Here is a 19506-nt window from a genome sequence, read left to right as displayed (position 1 = left end):
TGCCCACCTCCCACGCTTCTCATGCCACAAGCATCTTTTGTGCAAGTCATCACTGCTTCCCTAAATACATCCCATTCCTCCCCCACTCCCCTTACGTCCTTTGCTCTCACTTTTTTCCATTCTGCACTCAGTCTCTCCTGGTACTTTCATTACACAAGTCTGCTTCCCAAGCTCACTTACTATCACCACTCTCTTCACCCCATTTTCTCTTTTCTGAAAACCTCTATAAATGTTCATCTTCACCTCTACAAGATAATGATCAGAAATCCCTCCAGTTCCACCTCTCAGCACATAAATATTGCACATTGATATCCAAAAGTCTCTCTTTCATGCGCTTATCAATTAACACGTAATCCAATAATGCTCTCTGGCTATCTCCCCTTCTTATATACATATGCTTATGAATATCCCTCTTTTTAAACCAGGTATTCCCCATCACCAGTCCTTTTTCAGCTTACAAATCTACAAGCTCTTCTCCATTACCATTTACAACACTGAACACCCCATGTAACCAATTATTCCTTCAACTGCCACATTACTCACCTTTGCATTCAAATCACCCATCACTATAACCCAGTCTCATGCATCAAAACTGCTAACACACTCACTCAGCTGCTCCCAGAACACTTGCCTCTCATGATCTTTCTTCTCATGCCCAGGTGCATTTATGGATCTGGAGAAGGCATATGATAGAGTTGATAGAGATGCTTTGTGGAAGGTATTAAGAGTATATGGTGTGGGAGGCAAGTTGCTAGCATTGAAAAGTTTTTATGGAAGATGTAAGGCATTTGTACGAGTAGGAGGAGAGGAAAGTGATTGGTTCTCAGTGAATGTGTATATACATACACGTCCACACATGCTCATATACATACCTATACATTTCAACCTATACATATATATACGCACATGCATAAATACACATGTACATAATTCGTACATGCTGCCTTCATTCATTCCCGTCGCCACCCCGCCACACATAAAATGACAACCCCCTCCATCCGCATGCGCGTGAGGTAGTGTTAGGAAAAGACAACAAAGGCCACATTCATTCATGCTCAGTCTCTAGCTGTCATGTATAATGCACCAAAACCATAGCTCCCTTTCCACATCTGTACATGCCTTCACCCTCTCAGTCATTACTCTCACATACAATTTTCCAGGCATGCTCAACAAACTTTTGTCTCTGTAGGTTGAACACTCACCTTTATCCCTATTGTCTTTATACAGTGTCACTGTGCATGCGTTCTGTCAGTCCTCAGGCACTTCACTATGATTCATACATACATTGAATTGAATATACTTACCAATCTATCAACAACACTGTCACCCCCTTTCTTGATGGATTCAACTGCAATACCATCCACTGCCTCTGCCTTGCCAGATTTCATCTTCCACAAGGCTTTCACCACCTCTTCTCTCTTCACCAAACCACACTTCCTGACTCTCACATTGCACGCCACCCCGACCAAAACACCTTACATATGCCACTCTGTCATCAAACACATTCAACAAACCTGTAGAATTCTTGCTCCATCTCCTCCTCACTTCATCACCACCTGTTTTGACTTTATTTATTATATTTTGTCACTGTCTCCCACGTTAGCGAGGTAGCACAAGGAAACAGACAAAAGAATGGCCCAACCAACCCACATACGCATGTATATACATACACGTCTACACACGCACATGTACATACTTATACATCTCAACGTATACATATATATACACACACAGACATATACATATATACACATGTACATAATTTTTACTGTCTGCCCTTATTCATGCCTGTCACCACCCCGCCACACATGAAATTTACAACTCCCTCCCCCCACATGTGTGCGAGGTAGCGCTAGGAAAAGACAACAAAGGCCACATTCGTTCACACTCAGTCTCCAGCTGTCATGTATAATGCACCGAAACCACAGCTCCCTTTCCACATCCAGGCCCCACAAAACTTTCTATGGTTTACCCCAGATGCTTCACATGCCCTGATTCAATCCATTGACAGCACGTTGACCCTGGTATACCACATCGTTCCAATTCACTCTATTCCTTGCACGCCTTTCACCCTCCTGCATGTTCAGGCCCCGATCACTCAAAATCTTTTTCACTCCGGAGATCTTTCCACCTCCAATTTGGTCTCCCACTTCTCCTCGTTCCCTCCACCTCTGACACATATATCCTCACTCATTCTCTCCATGTGACCAAACCATTTCAAAACTTCCTCTTCTTCTCTCTCAACCACACTCTTTTTATTACCACACATCTCTCTTACCCATTTTATTCTCCCAAAATTTTAATGATACTCTCACCTCAACTCCCATTTGCCCTCTGTTTCAACTCTTGCACCTTCCACTTGACCTCCTGCTGCTTTCTCTTATACATCTAGTCATTTGCACTTCTTTGGAAGTATCATTCAAATGCCTATCTTTTCTATTTCACTGACAACTTTACTTCTTCATCCCACCACTCTACCCTTTTTAATCTGCCCATTTCCCACCTCTCTAATACCACATGCATCTCTTGCATATGCCATCACTGCTTCCCTAACTATGTCCCATTCCTCACCCACTCCCCTCATGTCATTTGCTCTCACCTTTTGCCGTTCTACACTCCGTCTCTTCCAGGTACTTCCTCACACAAGTCCCTTTTCCAAGCTCCCTACTCTCACCACTCTCTTCTCCCCAACATTCTCTCTTCCTTTTTGAAAACCTCTACAAATCTTCACCTTTGCCTTTACAGGATAGTGAGCAGACATCTCACCACCACATTAACATCCAAAAGTGTCTCCTTTACATGTTTATCAATTAACAAGTAATCTAATATTACCCTTTGACCTTCTCTCCTACTCACATACATATGCTTGTGTACATCTGTCTTTTTAAGCCAGTTATTTTCAGTCATGTCTTTTTTCAGCTCACAAATCCACAAGCTCTTCACCATTTCCATTCAAAACACCGAATACCCCATATATACCAATTGTACCTAAACTGCCACATTATTCACCTTTGCATTCAAGTCACCCATCACTAATACCTGGTCTCGTGCACCAAAACTGCTGATGCATTCACTCAGCTGCTTCCAAAAAATTTGCCCCTCATGATCCTTCTTTTCATGGCCAGGGGCATAAGCATTAGTAATCAACCATCTTGCAATCACTTTTCATTTTTACTCATTAGTCTAGAGCTCACTTCCTTACGCTCCCTTACACTTTCCCACAACCCCTGCTAGAGTAGTAGAGTAGTGTAGTGTAGAGTAGTGCCATCCTTTTCTTTGCTCATACCCTTTCACCAACCTCCAGCTTTACTTCCAAGACATTTACAAACCATTACTCTTCTTTATGCGTTCTTTCATTAAGAGCCAGATCTTCCAAGTTTCTTTCCTCAAACATACTTCCTATTTCTTTTTTCTGATCTTGGTTACATTCATATACATTTAGACACCCCCAGCCTTCCTTTAAGAAGGGTAAGCACTTTTCTCTTGGCTCCTTCTTCTGTTCCATCTTTAAGAAACTGAAATACAAGAATGGGGTGTCCAATCCCCCATTCCTGCCCTCTTTAGCTGCCTTCTTATCTAGTAATTTTTTATGAGTACGTAAACTTTATTTCAGTTATATCACTTTATAATGTTGTGGAACATCTGTAATTTTGTCTTTTTTGTTTGAACAAAATAGTCAAAAGGCACAGAATATGCCATCAGGTTTCTGCATGGTTTGATATTTTGTATTTCTATAGTTTTGTCTGGCCTAACAAGTTTATACCTTGGGAAACAGTGTGATTCTGTCCACAAACTTGCAATCTCTCCTTGTCACACATAAGACTTGACAACACTTATCTTACACAACTCATTCTTCTTAACTCTAGATTTTCCTGTGATAAGAGATCTGCTCCAGCCCTTCCTTTTGGCTAAATGGTGGGAGCAATAGACAGAAGCAGTAGGTTGTAAAAATAAGCAAGAGCATTAGGTAGAATCATTAGTTAGAAGTAGGTAGCAACATTGGGTGGAAGCATAAGGAAGAAGTAGCAGTTTAGAACACTATGCAGGAACATTAAGTAGACACAGTAGGAAGATGTGGTTAGCAGGAACTTTAGATAGGAGCTTTTAGAAATACTCTGTTGGAGTTGCCCTCTGCCTGTGGCCTGTTAACGGTGAGGCATTAAAGGCTAGGAAGCAGTATTGGAGTTCATCATCTATGAAGACTCTCTTGCTTTGGCCACTTCCTTGAAGGAGTTCCCAGAGAGAACAGGCATCAAAGATATAGGTAGATAGATTCATGTATGTCATTTTTCTTATACAGAGAACAGGAAGGGTGTAATGTATATATATATAAAACTACTTATCACACAGATACCAGCACAGTGGATGTGGAATTGGAGAGCAGATCATCATCATCATCAAAAACTGACTTGGATGGTAGTATTGGTGGCAGTGACAGAACTGCAAGTAGTACAGAAGATAGTGGAGTGCCAGTACTGGAGACAGCACATGTGTACTCTGTTGAGAAGCAGCAGGTTGCCATCGTCCAAGTGGGCAGCAGTGGTAGTGTTGCTCAAGGTAGAACTCATTTTGCTTCACCTTTAATGCCTGCTCATGTTTCATACTTTGAATATCTTTTTCTAAGTTTTATTCTTTTATGTTTCTCTGATTTTAATATCAAAGTCTTTTATTTTTGTGTCATAGTTTTGTTTTGTGGGCTCACTACAGTTTGGAAATGAGCACTGGAAAGTAGCAGCTGTATGCACTGGTTTGTACGCATTATCTAAACTGGTCTGGTCATAAGGAGCACACACATGCATGCATATATATATATATGAATAAATAAATATGTATATTTATTTATTTATTATACTTTGTCGCTGTCTCCTGCGTTAGTTAGGTAGCGCAAGGAAACAGACGAAAGAATGGCACAATCCGCCCACATACACATGTATATACATACACGTCCGCACATGCATATATACGTGCCTATACATTTCAACTTTTTTTTTTTTGCCGCTGTCTCCCGCGTTTGCAAGGTAGCGCAAGGAAACAGACGAAAGAAATGGCCCAACCCACCCCCATACACATGTATATACATACACGTCCACACACGCAAATATACATACCTACACAGCTTTCCATGGTTTACCCCAGACGTTTCACATGCCCTGATTCAATCCACTGACAGCACGTCAACCCCGGTATACCACATCAATCCAATTCACTCTACTCCTTGCCCTCCTTTCACCCTCCTGCATGTTCAGGCCCCGATCACACAAAATCTTTTTCACTCCATCTTCCCACCTCCAATTTGGTCTCCCACTTCTCCTCGTTCCCTCCACCTCCGACACATATATCCTCTTGGTCAATCTTTCCTCACTCATTCTCTCCATGTGCCCAAACCATTTCAAAACACCCTCTTCTGCTCTCTCAACCATAGTCTTTTTATTTCCACACATCTCTCTTACCCTTACGTTACTTACTCGATCAAACCACCTCACACCACACATTGTCCTCAAACATCTCATTTCCAGCACATCCACCCTCCTGCGCACAACTCTATCCATAGCCCACGCCTCACAACCATACAAAATTGTTGGAACCACTATTCCTTCAAACATACCCATTTTTGCTTTCGGAGATAATGTTCTTGACTTCCACACATTCTTCAAGGCTCCCAGGATTTTCGCCCCCTCCCCCACCCTGTGATCCACTTCCGCTTCCATGGTTCCATCCACTGCCAGATCCACTCCCAGATATCTAAAACACTTTACTTCCTCCAGTTTTTCTCCATTCAAACTTACCTCCCAATTGACTTGACCCTCAACCCTACTGTACCTAATAACCTTGCTCTTATTCACATTTACTCTTAACTTTCTTCTTTCACACACTTTACCAAACTCAGTCACCAGCTTCTGCAGTTTCTCACATGAATCAGCCACCAGCGCTGTATCATCAGCGAACAACAACTGACTCACTTCCCAAGCTCTCTCATCCCCAACAGACTTCATACTTGCCCCTCTTTCCAAAACTCTTGCATTCACCTCCCTAACAACCCCATCCATAAACAAATTAAACAACCATGGAGACATCACACACCCCTGCCGCAAACCTACATTCACTGAGAACCAATCACTTTCCTCTCTTCCTACACGTACACATGCATTACAACCTCGATAAAAACTTTTCACTGCTTCTAACAACTTGCCTCCCACACTATATATTCTTAATACCTTCCACAGAGCATCTCTATCAACTCTATCATATGCCTTCTCCAGATCCATAAATGCTACATACAAATCCATTTGCTTTTCTAAGTATTTCTCACATACATTCTTCAAAGCAAACACCTGATCCACACATCCTCTACCACTTCTGAAACCACACTGCTCTTCCCCAATCTGATGCTCTGTACATGCCTTCACCCTCTCAGTCAATACCCTCACATATAATTAACCAGGGATACTCAACAAACTTATACCTCTGAAATTTGAGCACTCACTCTTATCCCCTTTGCCTTTGTACAATGGCACTATGCACGCATTCCGCCAATCCTCAGGCACCTCACCATGAGTCATACATACATTAAATAACCTTACCAACCAGTCAATAATACAGTCACCCCCTTTTTTAATAAATTCCACTGCAGTACCATCCAAACCTGCTTCCTTGCCGGCTTTCATCTTCCGCAAAGCTTTTACTACCTCTTCTCTGTTTACCAAATCATTTTCCCTAACCCTCTCACTTTGCACACCACCTCGACCAAAACACCCTATATCTGCCACTCTATCACCAAACACATTCAACAAACCTTCAAAATACTCACTCCATCTCTTTCTCACATCACCACTACTTGTTATCACCTCCCCATTTGCACCCTTCACTGAAGTTCCCATTTGCTCCCTTGTCTTACGCACTTTATTTACCTCCTTCCAGAACATCTTTTTATTCTCCCTAAAATTTAATGATACTCTCTCACCCCAACTCTCATTTGCCCTCTTTTTCACCTCTTGCACCTTTCTCATGACCTCCTGTCTCTTTCTTTTATACATCTCCCACTCAATTGCATTTTTTCCCTACAAAAATCGTCCAAATGCCTCTCTCTTCTCTTTCACTAATAACCTTACTTCTTCATCCCACCACTCACTACCCTTTCTAATCAACCCACCTCCCACTCTTCTCATGATACAAGCATCTTTTGCGCAATCCATCACTGATTCCCTAAATACATCCCATTCCTCCCCCACTCCCCTTACTTCCATTGTTCTCACCTTTTTCCATTCTGTACTCAGTCTCTCCTGGTACTTCCTCACACAAGTCTCCTTCCCAAGCTCACTTACTCTCCCACCCTCTTCACCCCAACATTCACTCTTCTTTTCTGAAAACCCATACAAATCTTCACCTTAGCCTCCACAAGATAATGATCAGACATCCCTCCAGTTGCACCTCTCAGCACATTAACATCCAAAAGTCTCTCTTTCGCGTGCCTGTCAATTAACACGTGTGTGGATGTAACCATGCTGTGAAAAAAGGAGAGATAGGTAGTATGTTTGAGGAAAGGAACGTGGATGTTTTGGCTCTGTGTGAAACGAAGCTCAAGGGCAAAGGGGAAGAGTGGTTGGGGAGTGTCTTGGGAGTAAAGTCAGGGTTAGTGAGAGGACAAGAGGAAGGGAAGGAGTAGCAGTACTCCTGAAACAGGAGTTGTGGGAGTATGTGATAGAATGTACGAAAGTAAATTCTCGATTAATATGGGTAAAACTGAAAGTTGATGGAGAGAGATGGGTGATTATTGGTGCATATGCACCTGGGCATGAGAAGAAAGATCATGAGAGGCAAGTGTTTTGGGAGCAGCTGAATGAGTGTGTTAGTGGTTTTGATGCACGAGACCGAATTATAGTGATGGGTGATTTGAATGCAAAGGTGAGTAATGTGGCAGTTGAGGGAATAATTGGTATACATGGGGTGTTCAGTGTTGTAAATGGAAATGGTGAAGAGCTTGTAGATTAATGTGCTGAACAAGGACTGGTGATTGGGAATACCTGGTTTAAAAAGCGAGATATACATAAGTATACGTATGTAAGTAGGAGAGATGGCCAGAGAGCGTTATTGGATATATATATATATATATATATATATATATATATATATATATATATATATATATATATATATATATATATATATATATATATATATATATATATTCTTTTCTTTTTCTTTTAAACTATTCGCCATTTCCCGCATTAGCGAGGTAGCGTTAAGAACAGAGGACTGGGCCTTTTTTGGAATATCCTCACCTGGCCCCCTCTGTTCCTTCTTTTGAAAAATTAAAAAAAAAAAAAAACGAGAGGGGAGGATTTCCAGCCCCCCGCTCCCTCCCCTTTTAGTCGCCTTCTACGACACGCAGGGAATACGTGGGAAGTATTCTTAATCCCCCATCCCCAGGGATATATATATATTTTTTTTTTTCATACTATTCGCCATTTCCCGCGATAGCGAGGTAGCGTTAAGAACAGAGGACTGGGCCTTTGAGGGAATATCCTCACCTGGCCCTCTTCTCTGTTCCTTCTTTTGGAAAATTAAAAAAGAAAAAAAAAAATGAGAGGGGAGGATTTCCAGCCCCCCGCTCCCTTCCCTTTTAGTCGCCTTTTACGACACGCAGGGAATACGTGGGAAGTATTCTTTCTCCCCAATCCCCAGGGAAAAATATATATATATATATATATATATATATATATATATATATATATATATATATATATATATATATATATAATTTATTTATTTTCCTTTGTCGCTGTCTCCCATGTTTGCGAGGTAGCGCAAGGAAACAGACGAAAGAAATGGCCCAACCCACCCCCATACACATGTATATACATACACGTCCACACACGCAAATATACATACCCATACATCTCAATGTACACATATGTATACACACACAGACACATACATATATACACATGCACACAATTCACTCTGTCTGCTTTTATTCATTCCCATCGCCACCTCGCCACACATGGAATAACATCCCCCTCCCCCCCTCATGTGTGCGAGGTAGCGCTAGGAAAAGACAACAAAGGCCCCATTCGTTCACACTCAATCTCTAGCTGTCATGCAATAATACCCAAAACCACAGCTCCCTTTCCACATCCAGGCCCCACAGAACTTTCCATGGTTTACCCCAGACGCTTCACATGCCCTGATTCAATCCATTGACAGCACGTCGACCCCGGTATACCACATCGATCCAATTCACTCTATTCCTTGCCCGCCTTTCACCCTCCTGCATGTTCAGGCCCCGATCACTCAAGATCTTTTTCACTCCATCTTTCCACCTCCAATTTGGTCTCCCACTTCTCCTCGTTCCCTCCACATCCGACACATGTATCCTCTTGGTCAATCTTTCCTCACTCATTCTCTTCGTGTGCCCAAACCATTTCAAAACACCCTCTTCTGCTCTCTCAACCATAGTCTTTTTATTTCCACACATCTCTCTTACCCTCACATTACTTACTCCATCAAACCACCTCACACCACATATTGTCCTCAAACATCTCATTTCCAGCACATCCACCTTCCTGCGCACAACTCTATCCATAGCCCATGCCTCGCAACCATACAACATTGTTGGAACCACTATTCCTTCAAACATACCCATTTTTGATTTCCTAGATAATGTTCTCGCCTTCCACACATTCTTCAAGGCTCCCTGGATTTTCGCCCCCTCCCCCACCCTATGATTCACTTCCGCTTCCATGGTTCCATCCGCTGCCAGATCCACTCCCAGATATCTAAAACACTTTACTTTCTCCAGTTTTTCTCCATTCAAACTTACCTCCCAATTGACTTGACCCTCAACCCTACTGTACCTAATAACCTTGCTCTTATTCACATTTACTCTCAACTTTCTTCTTTCACACACTTTACCAAACTCAGTCACCAGCTTCTGCAGTTTCTCACATGAATCAGCCACCAGCACTGTATCATCAAGTAGTGGTGATGTGAGAAGGAGATGGAGTGAGTATTTTGAAGGTTTGTTGAATGTGTTTAATGATAGAGTGGCAGGTATAGGATGCTTTGGTCAAGGTGGTGTGCAAAGTGAGAGGGTTAGGGAAAATGATTTGGTAAACAGAGAAGAGGTAGTAAAAGCTTTGCGAAAGATGAAAGCCAGCAAGGCAGCAGGTTTGGATGGTATTGCAGTGGAATATATTAAAAAAGGGGGTGACTGTATTGTTGACTGGTTGGTAAGGTTATTTAATGTATGTATGATTCATGGTGAGGTGCTTGAGGATTGGCGGTATGCTTGCATAGTGCCATTGTACAAAGGTAAAGGGGATAAGAATGAGTGCTCAAATTAGAGAGGTATAAGTTTGTTGAGTATTCCTGGTAAATTATATGTGAGGGTATTGATTGAGAGGGTGAAGGCATGTACAGAGCATCAGATTGGGGAAGAGCATTGTGGTTTCAGAAGTGGTAGAGGATGTGTGGATCAGGTGTTTGCTTTGAAGAATGTATGTGAGAAATACTTAGAAATGCAAATGGATTTGTATGTAGCATTTATGGATCTGGAGAAGGCATATGATAGAGTTGATAGAGATGCTCTGTGGAAGGTATTAAGAATATATGGTGTGGGAGGCAAGTTGTTAGAAGCAGTGAAAAGTTTTTATCGAGGATGTAAGGCATGTGTACGTGTAGGAAGAGAGGAAAGTGATTGGTTCTCAGTGAATGTAGGTTTGTGGCAGGGGTGTGTGATGTCTCCATGGTTGTTTACTTTGTTTATGGATGGGGTTGTTAGGGAGGTGAATGCAAGAGTTTTGGAAAGAGGGGCAAGTATGCAGTCAGTTGGGAATGAGAGAGCTTGGGAAGTGAGTCTGATTGGTGTCTGATTCATGTGGTCTGGTGGCTGATTCATGTGAGAAACTACAGAAGCTGGTGATTGAGTTTGGTAAAGTGTTTGAAAGAAGAATGTTAAGAGTAAATGTGAATAAGAGCAAGGTTATTAGGTACGTAGGGTTGAGGGTCAAGTCAATTGGGAGGTAAGTTTGAATGGAGAAAAACTGGAGAAAGTAAAGTGTTTTAGATATCTGGGAGTGGATCTGGCAGCGGATGGAACCATGGAAGCGGAAGTGAACCATAGGGTGGGGGAGGGGGCAAAAATTCTGGGAGCCTTGAAGAATGTGTGGAAGTCGAGAACATTATCCCCGAAAGTTAAAATGGCTATGTTTAAAGGAATAGTGGTTCCGACAATGTTGTATGGTTGCGAAGTGTGGGCTATGGATAGAGATGTGCGGTGGAGGGTGGATGTGCTGGAAATGAGATGTTTGGGGACAATATGTGGTGTGAGGTGGTTTGATGGAGTAAGTAATGTAAGGGTAAGAGAGATGTGTGGAAATAAAAAGACTGTGGTTGAGAAAGCAGAAGAGGGTGTTTTGAAATGGTTTAGGCACATGGAGAGAATGAGTGAGGAAAGATTGACCAAGAGGATATATGTGTTGGATGTGGAGGGAACGAGGAGAAGTGGGAGACCAAATTGGAGGTGGAAAGATGGAGTGAAAAAGATTTTGAGTGATCGGGGCTTGAACATGCAGGAGGATGAAAGGCGGGCAAGTAATAGAGTGAATTGGATCGATGTGGTATACCGGGGTTGATGTGCTGTCAATGGATTGAATCAGGGCATGTGAAGCGTCTGGGGTAAACCATGGAAAGTTCTGTGGGGCCTGGATATGGAAAGGGAGCTGTGGTTTCGAGTATTATTGCATGGCAGCTGGAGACTGAGTGTGAGCGAATGGGGCCTTTGTTGTCTTTTCCTAGCGCTGCCTTGCACACATGAGGGGCAGGGGGATGTTATTCCATGTGTGGCAGGGTGGCGATGGGAATGAATAAAGGCAGACAGTGTGAATTGTGTGCATGTGTGTATATGTATATGTCTGTGTGTGTGTATATATGTGTATGTTGGGGTGTATGGGTGTGTATGTTTGTGTGTGGGGCCTGTGTGGGTGTACATGTGTATGTGGGTGGGTTGGGCCATTTCTTTCGTCTGTTTCCTTGCGCTACCTCGCAAGCGCGGGAGACAGCGACAAAGCAAAATAAATAAGTAAATAAAATATATATTTATTTATATTTACTTATTTTGCTTTGTCGCTGTCTCCCGCATTTGCGAGGTAGCGCAAGGAAACAGAAGAAAAAAATGGCCCAACCCACCCCCATACGCATGTATATACACACACATCCACACACGCAAATATACATACCTATACATCTGAATGTACACATATATATACACACACACAGACATATACATATATACCCATGCACACAATTCACACTGTCTGCCTTTATTCATTCCCATCGCCACCTCGCCACACATGGAATAACATCCCCCTCCCCCCCCTCATGTGTGCGAGGTAGCGCTAGAAAAAGATAACAAAAGCCCCATTCGTTCACACTCAGTCTCCAGCTGTCATGCAATAATGCCTGAAACCACAGCTCCCTTTCCACATTCCAGGCTCCACACAACATTCCATGGATTACCCCAGACGCTTCACATGCCCTGATTCAATCCACTGACAGCACGTCAACCCCGGTATACCACATCGATCCAATTCACTCTATTCCTTGCCCGCCTTTCACCCTCCTGCATGTTCAGGCCCCGATCACTCAAAATCTTTTTCACTCCATCTTTCCACCTCCAATTTGGTCTCCCACTTCTCCTCATTCCCTCCACCTCCGACACATATATCCTCTTGGTCAATCTTTCCTCACTCATTCTGTCCATGTGCCCAAACCATTTCAAAACACCCTCTTCTGCTCTCTCAACCACGCTCTTTTTATTTCCACACATCTCTCTTACCCTTACATTACTTACTCGATCAAACCACCTCACACCACACATTGTCCTCAAACATCTCATTTCCAGCACATCCACCCTCCTGCGCACAACTCTATCCATAGCCCACGCCTCGCAACCATACAACATTGTTGGAACCACTATTCCTTCAAACATACCCATTTTTGCTTTCGGAGATAATGTTCTCGACTTCCACACATTCTTCAATGCTCCCAGGATTTTCGCCCCCTCCCCCACCCTATGATTCACTTCCGCTTCCATGGTTCCATCTGCTGCCAGATCCACTCCCAGATATCTAAAACACTTTACTTCCTCCAGTTTTTCTCCATTCAAACTTACCTCCCAATTGACTTGACCCTCAACCCTACTGTACCTAATAACCTTGCTCTTATTCACATTTACTCTTAACTTTCTTCTTTCACACACTTTACCAAACTCAGTCACCAGCTTCTGCAGTTTCTCACATGAATCAGCCACCAGCGCTGTATCATCAGCGAACAACAACTGACTCACTTCCCAAGCTCTCTCCTCCACAACAGACTTCATACATGCCCCTCTTTCCAAAACTCTTGCATTCACCTCCCTAACCACCCCATCCTTAAACAAATTAAACAACCATGGAGACATCACACACCCCTGCCGCAAACCTACATTCATTGAGAACCAATCACTTTCCTCACTTCCTACACGTACACATGCCTTACATCCTCGATAAAAACTTTTCACTGCTTCTAACAACTTGCCTCCCACACCATATATTCTTAATACCTTCCACAGAGCATCTCTATCAACTCTATCATATGCCTTCTCCAGATCCATAAATGCTACATACAAATCCATTTGCTTTTCTAAGTATTTCTCACATACATTCTTCAAAGCAAACACCTGATCCACACATCCTCTACCATTTCTGAAACCACACTGCTCTTCCCCAATCTGATGCTCTGTACATGCCTTCAGCCTCTCAATCAATACCCTCCCATATAATTTACCAGGAATACTCAACAAACTTATACCTCTGTAATTTGAGCACTCACTCTTATCCCCTTTGCCTTTGTACAATGGCACTATGCACGCATTCCGTCAATCCTCAGGCACCTCACCATGAGTCATACATACATTAAATAACCTTACCAACCAGTCAACAATACAGTCACCCCCTTTTTTAATGAATTCCACTGCAATACCATCCAAACCTGCTGCCTTGCCGGCTTTCATCTTCCGCAAAGCTTTTACTACCTCTTCTCTTTTTCCCTAACCCTCTCACTTTGCACACCACCTCGACCAAAACACCCTATATCTGACACTCTATCATCAAACACATTCAACAAACCTTCAAAATACTCACTCCATCTCCTTCTCATATCACCACCACTTGTTATCACCTCCCCATTTGCGCCCTTCACTGAAGTTCCCATTTGCTCCCTTGTCTTACGCACTTTATTTACCTCCTCCCAGAACATCTTTTTATTCTCCCTGAAATTTAATGATACTCTCTCACCCCAACTCTCATTTGCCCTCTTTTTCACCTCTTGCACCTTTCTCTTGACCTCCAGTCTCTTTCTTTTATACATCTCCCACCCAATTGCATTTTTTCCCTGCAAAAATCGTCCAAATGCCTCTCTCTTCTCTTTCACTAATAATCTTACTTCTTCATCCCACCACTCACTACCCTTTCTAATCAACCCACCTCCCATGCTTCTCATGCCACAAGCATCTCTTGCGCAATCCATCACTGATTCCCTAAATACATCCCATTCCTCCCCTACTCCCCTTACTTCCATTGTTCTCACCTTTTTCCATTCTGTACTCAGTCTCTCCTGGTACTTCCTCACACAAGTCTCCTTCCCAAGCTCACTTACTCTCACCACCCTCTTCACCCCAACATTCACTCTTCTTTTCTGAAAACCCATACAAATCTTCACCTTAGCCTCCACAAGATAATGATCAGACGTCCCTTCAGTTGCACCTCTCAGCACATTTACATCCAAAAGTCTGTCTTTCACGCGCCTGTCAATTAACACGTAATCCAATAATGCTCTCTGGCCATCTCTCCTACTTACATACGTATACTTATGTATATCTCGCTTTTTAAACCATGTATTCCCAATCACCAGTCCTTTTTCAGCACATAAATCTACAAGCTCTTCACCATTTCCATTTACAACACTGAACACCCCATGTATACCAATTATTCCCTCAACTGCCACATTACTCACCTTTGCATTCAAATCACCCATCACTATAACCCGGTCTTTTGCATCAAAACCACTAACACACTCATTCAGCTGCTCCCAAAACACTTGCCTCTCATGATCTGTCTTGTCATGCCCAGGTGCATATGCACCAATAATCACCCATCTGTCTCCATCAACTTTCAGTTTTACCCATATTAATTGAGAATTTACTTTCTTACACTCTATCACATACTCCCACAATTCCTGTTTTAGGAGTACTGCTACTCATTCCCTTCCTCTCGTCCTCTCACTAACCCCTGACTTTACTCCCAAGACATTCACAAACCACTCTTCCCCTCCCCTCCTTGTATTTTTAACTTTCTAAAAAAAAATGGGAAACAGAAGGAGTCACGTAGGGAGTGCTCATCCTCCTCGTAGACTCAGATTGGGGTGTCTAAATGTGTGTGGATGTAACCAAGATGTGAAAAAAGGAGAGATAGGTAGTATGTTTGAGGAAAGGAACCTGGATGTTTTGGCTCTGAGTGAAACGAAGCTCAAGGGTAAAGGGGAAGAGTGGTTTGGGAATGTCTTGGGAGTAAAGTCAGGGGTTAGTGAGAGGACAAGAGGAAGGGAAGGAGTAGCAGTACTCCTGAAACAGGAGTTGTGGGAGTATGTGATAGAATGTAAGAAAGTAAATTCTCGATTAATATGGGTAAAACTGAACGTTGATGGAGAGAGATGGGTGATTATTGGTGCATATGCACCTGGGCATGAGAAGAAAGATCATGAGAGGCAAGTGTTTTGGGAGCAGCTGAATGAGTGTGTTAGTGGTTTTGATGCACGTGACCGGGTTATAGTGATGGGTGATTTAAATGCAAAGGTGAGTAAGGTGGCAGTTGAGGGAATAATTGGTATACATGGGGTGTTCAGTGTTGTAAATGGAAATGGTGAAGAGCTTGTAGATTTGCGCTGAACAAGGACTGGTGATTGGGAATACCTGGTTTAAAAAGCGAGATATACATAAGCATACGTATATAAGTAGGAGAGATGGCCAGAGAGCGTTATTGGATTACGTTTTAATTGACAGGCGCGCAAAAGAGAGAATTTTGGATGTAAATGTGCTGAGAGATGCAACTGGAGGGATGTCTGACCATTATCTTGTGGAGGCTAAGGTGAAGATTTGTATAGGTTTTCAGAAAAGAAGAGTGAATGTTGGGGTGAAGAGGGTGGTGAGAGTAAGTGAGCTTGGGAAGGAGACTTGTGTGAGGAAGTACCAGGAGAGACTGAGTACAGAATGGAAAAAGGTGAGAACAATGGAAATAAGGGGAGTGGGGGAGGAATGGGATGTATTTAGGGAAGCAGTGATGGATTGCGCAAAAGATGCTTGTGGCATGAGAAGCGTGGGAGGTAGGGTTGATTAGAAAGGGTAGTGAGTGGTGGGATGAAGAAGTAAGATTATTAGTGAAAGAGAAGAGAGAGGCATTTGGACGATTTTTGTAGGGAAAAAATGCAATTGAGTGGGAGATGTATAAAAGGAAGAGACAGGAGGTCAAGAGAAAGGTGCAAGAGGTGAAAAAGAGGGCAAATGAGAGTTGGGGTGAGAGAGTATCATTAGATTTTAGGGAGAATGAAAAGATGTTCTGGAAGGAGGTAAATAAAGTGCGTAAGACAAGGGAGCAAATAGGAACTTCAGTGAAGGGCACAAATGGGGAGGTGATAACAAGTAGTGGTGATGTGAGAAGGAGATGGAGTGAGTATTTTGAAGGTTTGTTGAATGTGTTTGATGATAGAGTGGCAGATATAGGGTGTCTTGGTCGAGGTGGTGTGCAAAGTGAGAGGGTTAGGGAAAATGATTTGGTAAACAGAGAAGAGGTAGTAAAAGCTTTGCGGAAAATGAAAGCCGGCAAGGCATCAAGTTTGGATGGTATTACAGTGGAATTTATTAAAAAAGGGGGTGACTGTATTGTGGACTGGTTGGTAAGGTTATTTAATGTATGTATGACTCGTAGTGAGGTGCCTGAGGATTGGCGGAATGCGTGCATATTGCCATTGTACAAAGGCAAAGGGGATAAGAGTGATTGCTCAAATTACAGAGGTATAAGTTTGTTGAGTATTCCTGGTAAATTATATGTGAGGGTATTGATTGAGAGGGTGAAGGCATGTACAGAGCATCAGATTGGGGAAGAGCAGTGTGGTTTCAGAAGTGGTAGAGGATGTGTGGATCAGGTGTTTGCTTTGAAGAATGTACGTGAGAAATACTTAGAAAAGCAAATGGATTTATATGTAGCATTTATGGATCTGGAGAAGGCATATGATAGAGTTGATAAAGATGCTCTGTGGAAGGTATTAAGAATATATGGTGTGGGAGGCAAGTTGTTAGAAGTAGTGAAAAGTTTTTATCGAGGATGTAAGCCATATGTAGTTTTTATTGAGGATGTAAGGCATATGTAAGTGTAGGAAGAGAGGAAAGTGATTGGTTCTCAGTGAGTGTAGGTTTGCGGCAGGGGTGTGTGATGTCTCCATGGTGGTTTAATTTGTTTATGGATGGGGTTGTTAGGGAGGTAAATGCAAGAGTTTTGGAAAGAGGGGTAAGTATGCTGTCTGTTGTGGATGAGAGAGCTTGGGAATTGAGTCAGTTGTTGTTCGCTGATGATACAGCGCTGGTGGCTGATTCATGTGAGAAACTACAGAAGCTGGTGACTGAGTTTGGTAAAGTGTGTGAAAGAAGAAAGTTAAGAGTAAATGTGAATAAGAGCAAGGTTATTAGGTACAGTAGGGTTGAGGGTCAAGTCAATTGGGAGGTAAGTTTGAATGGAGAAAAACTGGAGGAAGTAAAGTGTTTTAGATATCTGGGAAGTGAATCTGGCAGCAGATGGAACCATGGAAGCGGAAGTGAATCATAGCTTGGGGGAGGGGGCAAAAATCCTTGGAGCATTGAAGAATGTGTGGAAGTCGAGAACATTATCTCTGAAAGCAAAAATGGGAATGTTTGAAGGAATAGTGGTTCCAACAATGTTGTATGGTTGCGAGGCGTGGGCTATGGATAGAGTTGTGCGCAGGAGGGTGGATGTGCTGGAAATGAGATGTTTGAGGACAATGTGTGGTGTGAGGTGGTTTGATCGAGTAAGTAATGTAAAGGTAAGAGAGATGTGTGGAAATAAAAAGAGCGTTGTTGAGAGAGCATAAGAGGGTGTTTTGAAATGGTTTGGGCACATGGAGAGAATGAGTGAGGAAAGATTGACCAAGAGGATATATGTGTCGGAGGTGGAGGGAACGAGGAGAAGTGGGAGACCAAATTGGAGGTGGAAAGATGGAGTGAAAAAGATTTTTTGTGATCGGGGCCTGAACATGCAAGAGGGTGAAAGGAGGGCAAGGAGTAGAGTGAATTGGATCGATGTGGTATACCGGGGTTGACGTGCTGTCAATGGATTGAATCAGGGCATGTGAAGCGTCTGGGGTAAAGCATGGAAAGCTGTGTAGGTATGTATATTTGCGTGTGTGGACGTGTATGTATATACATGTGTATGGGGGTGGGTTGGGCCATTTCTTTCATCTCGTTTCTTTGCGCTACCTCGCAAACGCGGGAGACAGCGACAAAGCAAAAAAAAAATATATATATATATATATATATATATATATATATATATATATATATATATATATATATATATATATATATATATCATCTTCCCTAACCCTCTCACTTTGCACACCACCTCGACCAAAACACCCTATATCTGCCACTCTATCATCAAACACATTCAACAAACCTTCAAAATACTCACTCCATCTCCTTCTCACATCACCACTATTTGTTATCACCTCCCCATTTGCGCCCTTCACTGAAGTTCCCATTTGCTCCCTTGTCTTACACACTTTATTTACCTCCTTCCAGAACATCTTTTTATTCTCCCTAAAATTTAATGATACTCTCTCACCCCAACTCTCATTTGCCCTTTTTTTCACCTGTTGCACCTATCTCTTGACCTCCTGTCTCTTTCTTTTATACATCTCCCACTCAATTTCATTTTTTCCCTGCAAAAATCGTCCAAATGCCTCTCTCTTCTCTTTCACTAATACTCTTACTTCTTCATCCCACCACTCACTACCCTTTCTAATCAACCCACCTCCCACTCTTCTCATGCCACAAGCATCTTTTGCGCAATCCATCACTGATTCCCTAAATACATCCCATTCCTCCCCCACTCCCCTTACTTCCATTGTTCTCACCTTTTTCCATTCTGTACTCAGTCTCTCCTGGTACTTCCTCACACAAGTCTCCTTCTCAAGCTCACTTACTCTCACCACCCTCTTCACCCCAACATTCACTCTTCTTTTCTGAAAACCCATACAAATCTTCACCTTAGCCTCCACAAGATAATGATCAGACATCCCTCCAGTTGCACCTCTCAGCACATTAACATCCAAAAGTCTCTCTTTTGCGCGCCTGTCAATTAACACGTAATCCAAGGAAGGTATTAAGAATATATGGTGTGG

The 19506-nt window shown here is 42.6% G+C and overlaps 1 protein-coding gene across 1 annotated transcript in view; it reads left to right on the top strand.

Moving 5' to 3' along the window:
* LOC139751129 (uncharacterized) overlaps positions 1-19506 on the top strand; it is a 248865-nt gene that overhangs the window by 196199 nt on the left and 33160 nt on the right. The window contains exon 9 of the mRNA XM_071666228.1: positions 4351-4557. Within this exon, the coding sequence (XP_071522329.1) occupies positions 4351-4557 (207 nt within the window). The remainder of the gene's footprint in view (positions 1-4350; positions 4558-19506) is intronic.

Source organism: Panulirus ornatus, chromosome 11 (assembly GCF_036320965.1).
Source record: "Panulirus ornatus isolate Po-2019 chromosome 11, ASM3632096v1, whole genome shotgun sequence".
Taxonomy (NCBI): domain Eukaryota; kingdom Metazoa; phylum Arthropoda; class Malacostraca; order Decapoda; family Palinuridae; genus Panulirus; species Panulirus ornatus.
This window is presented reverse-complemented; position numbering and strand designations above follow the sequence as displayed.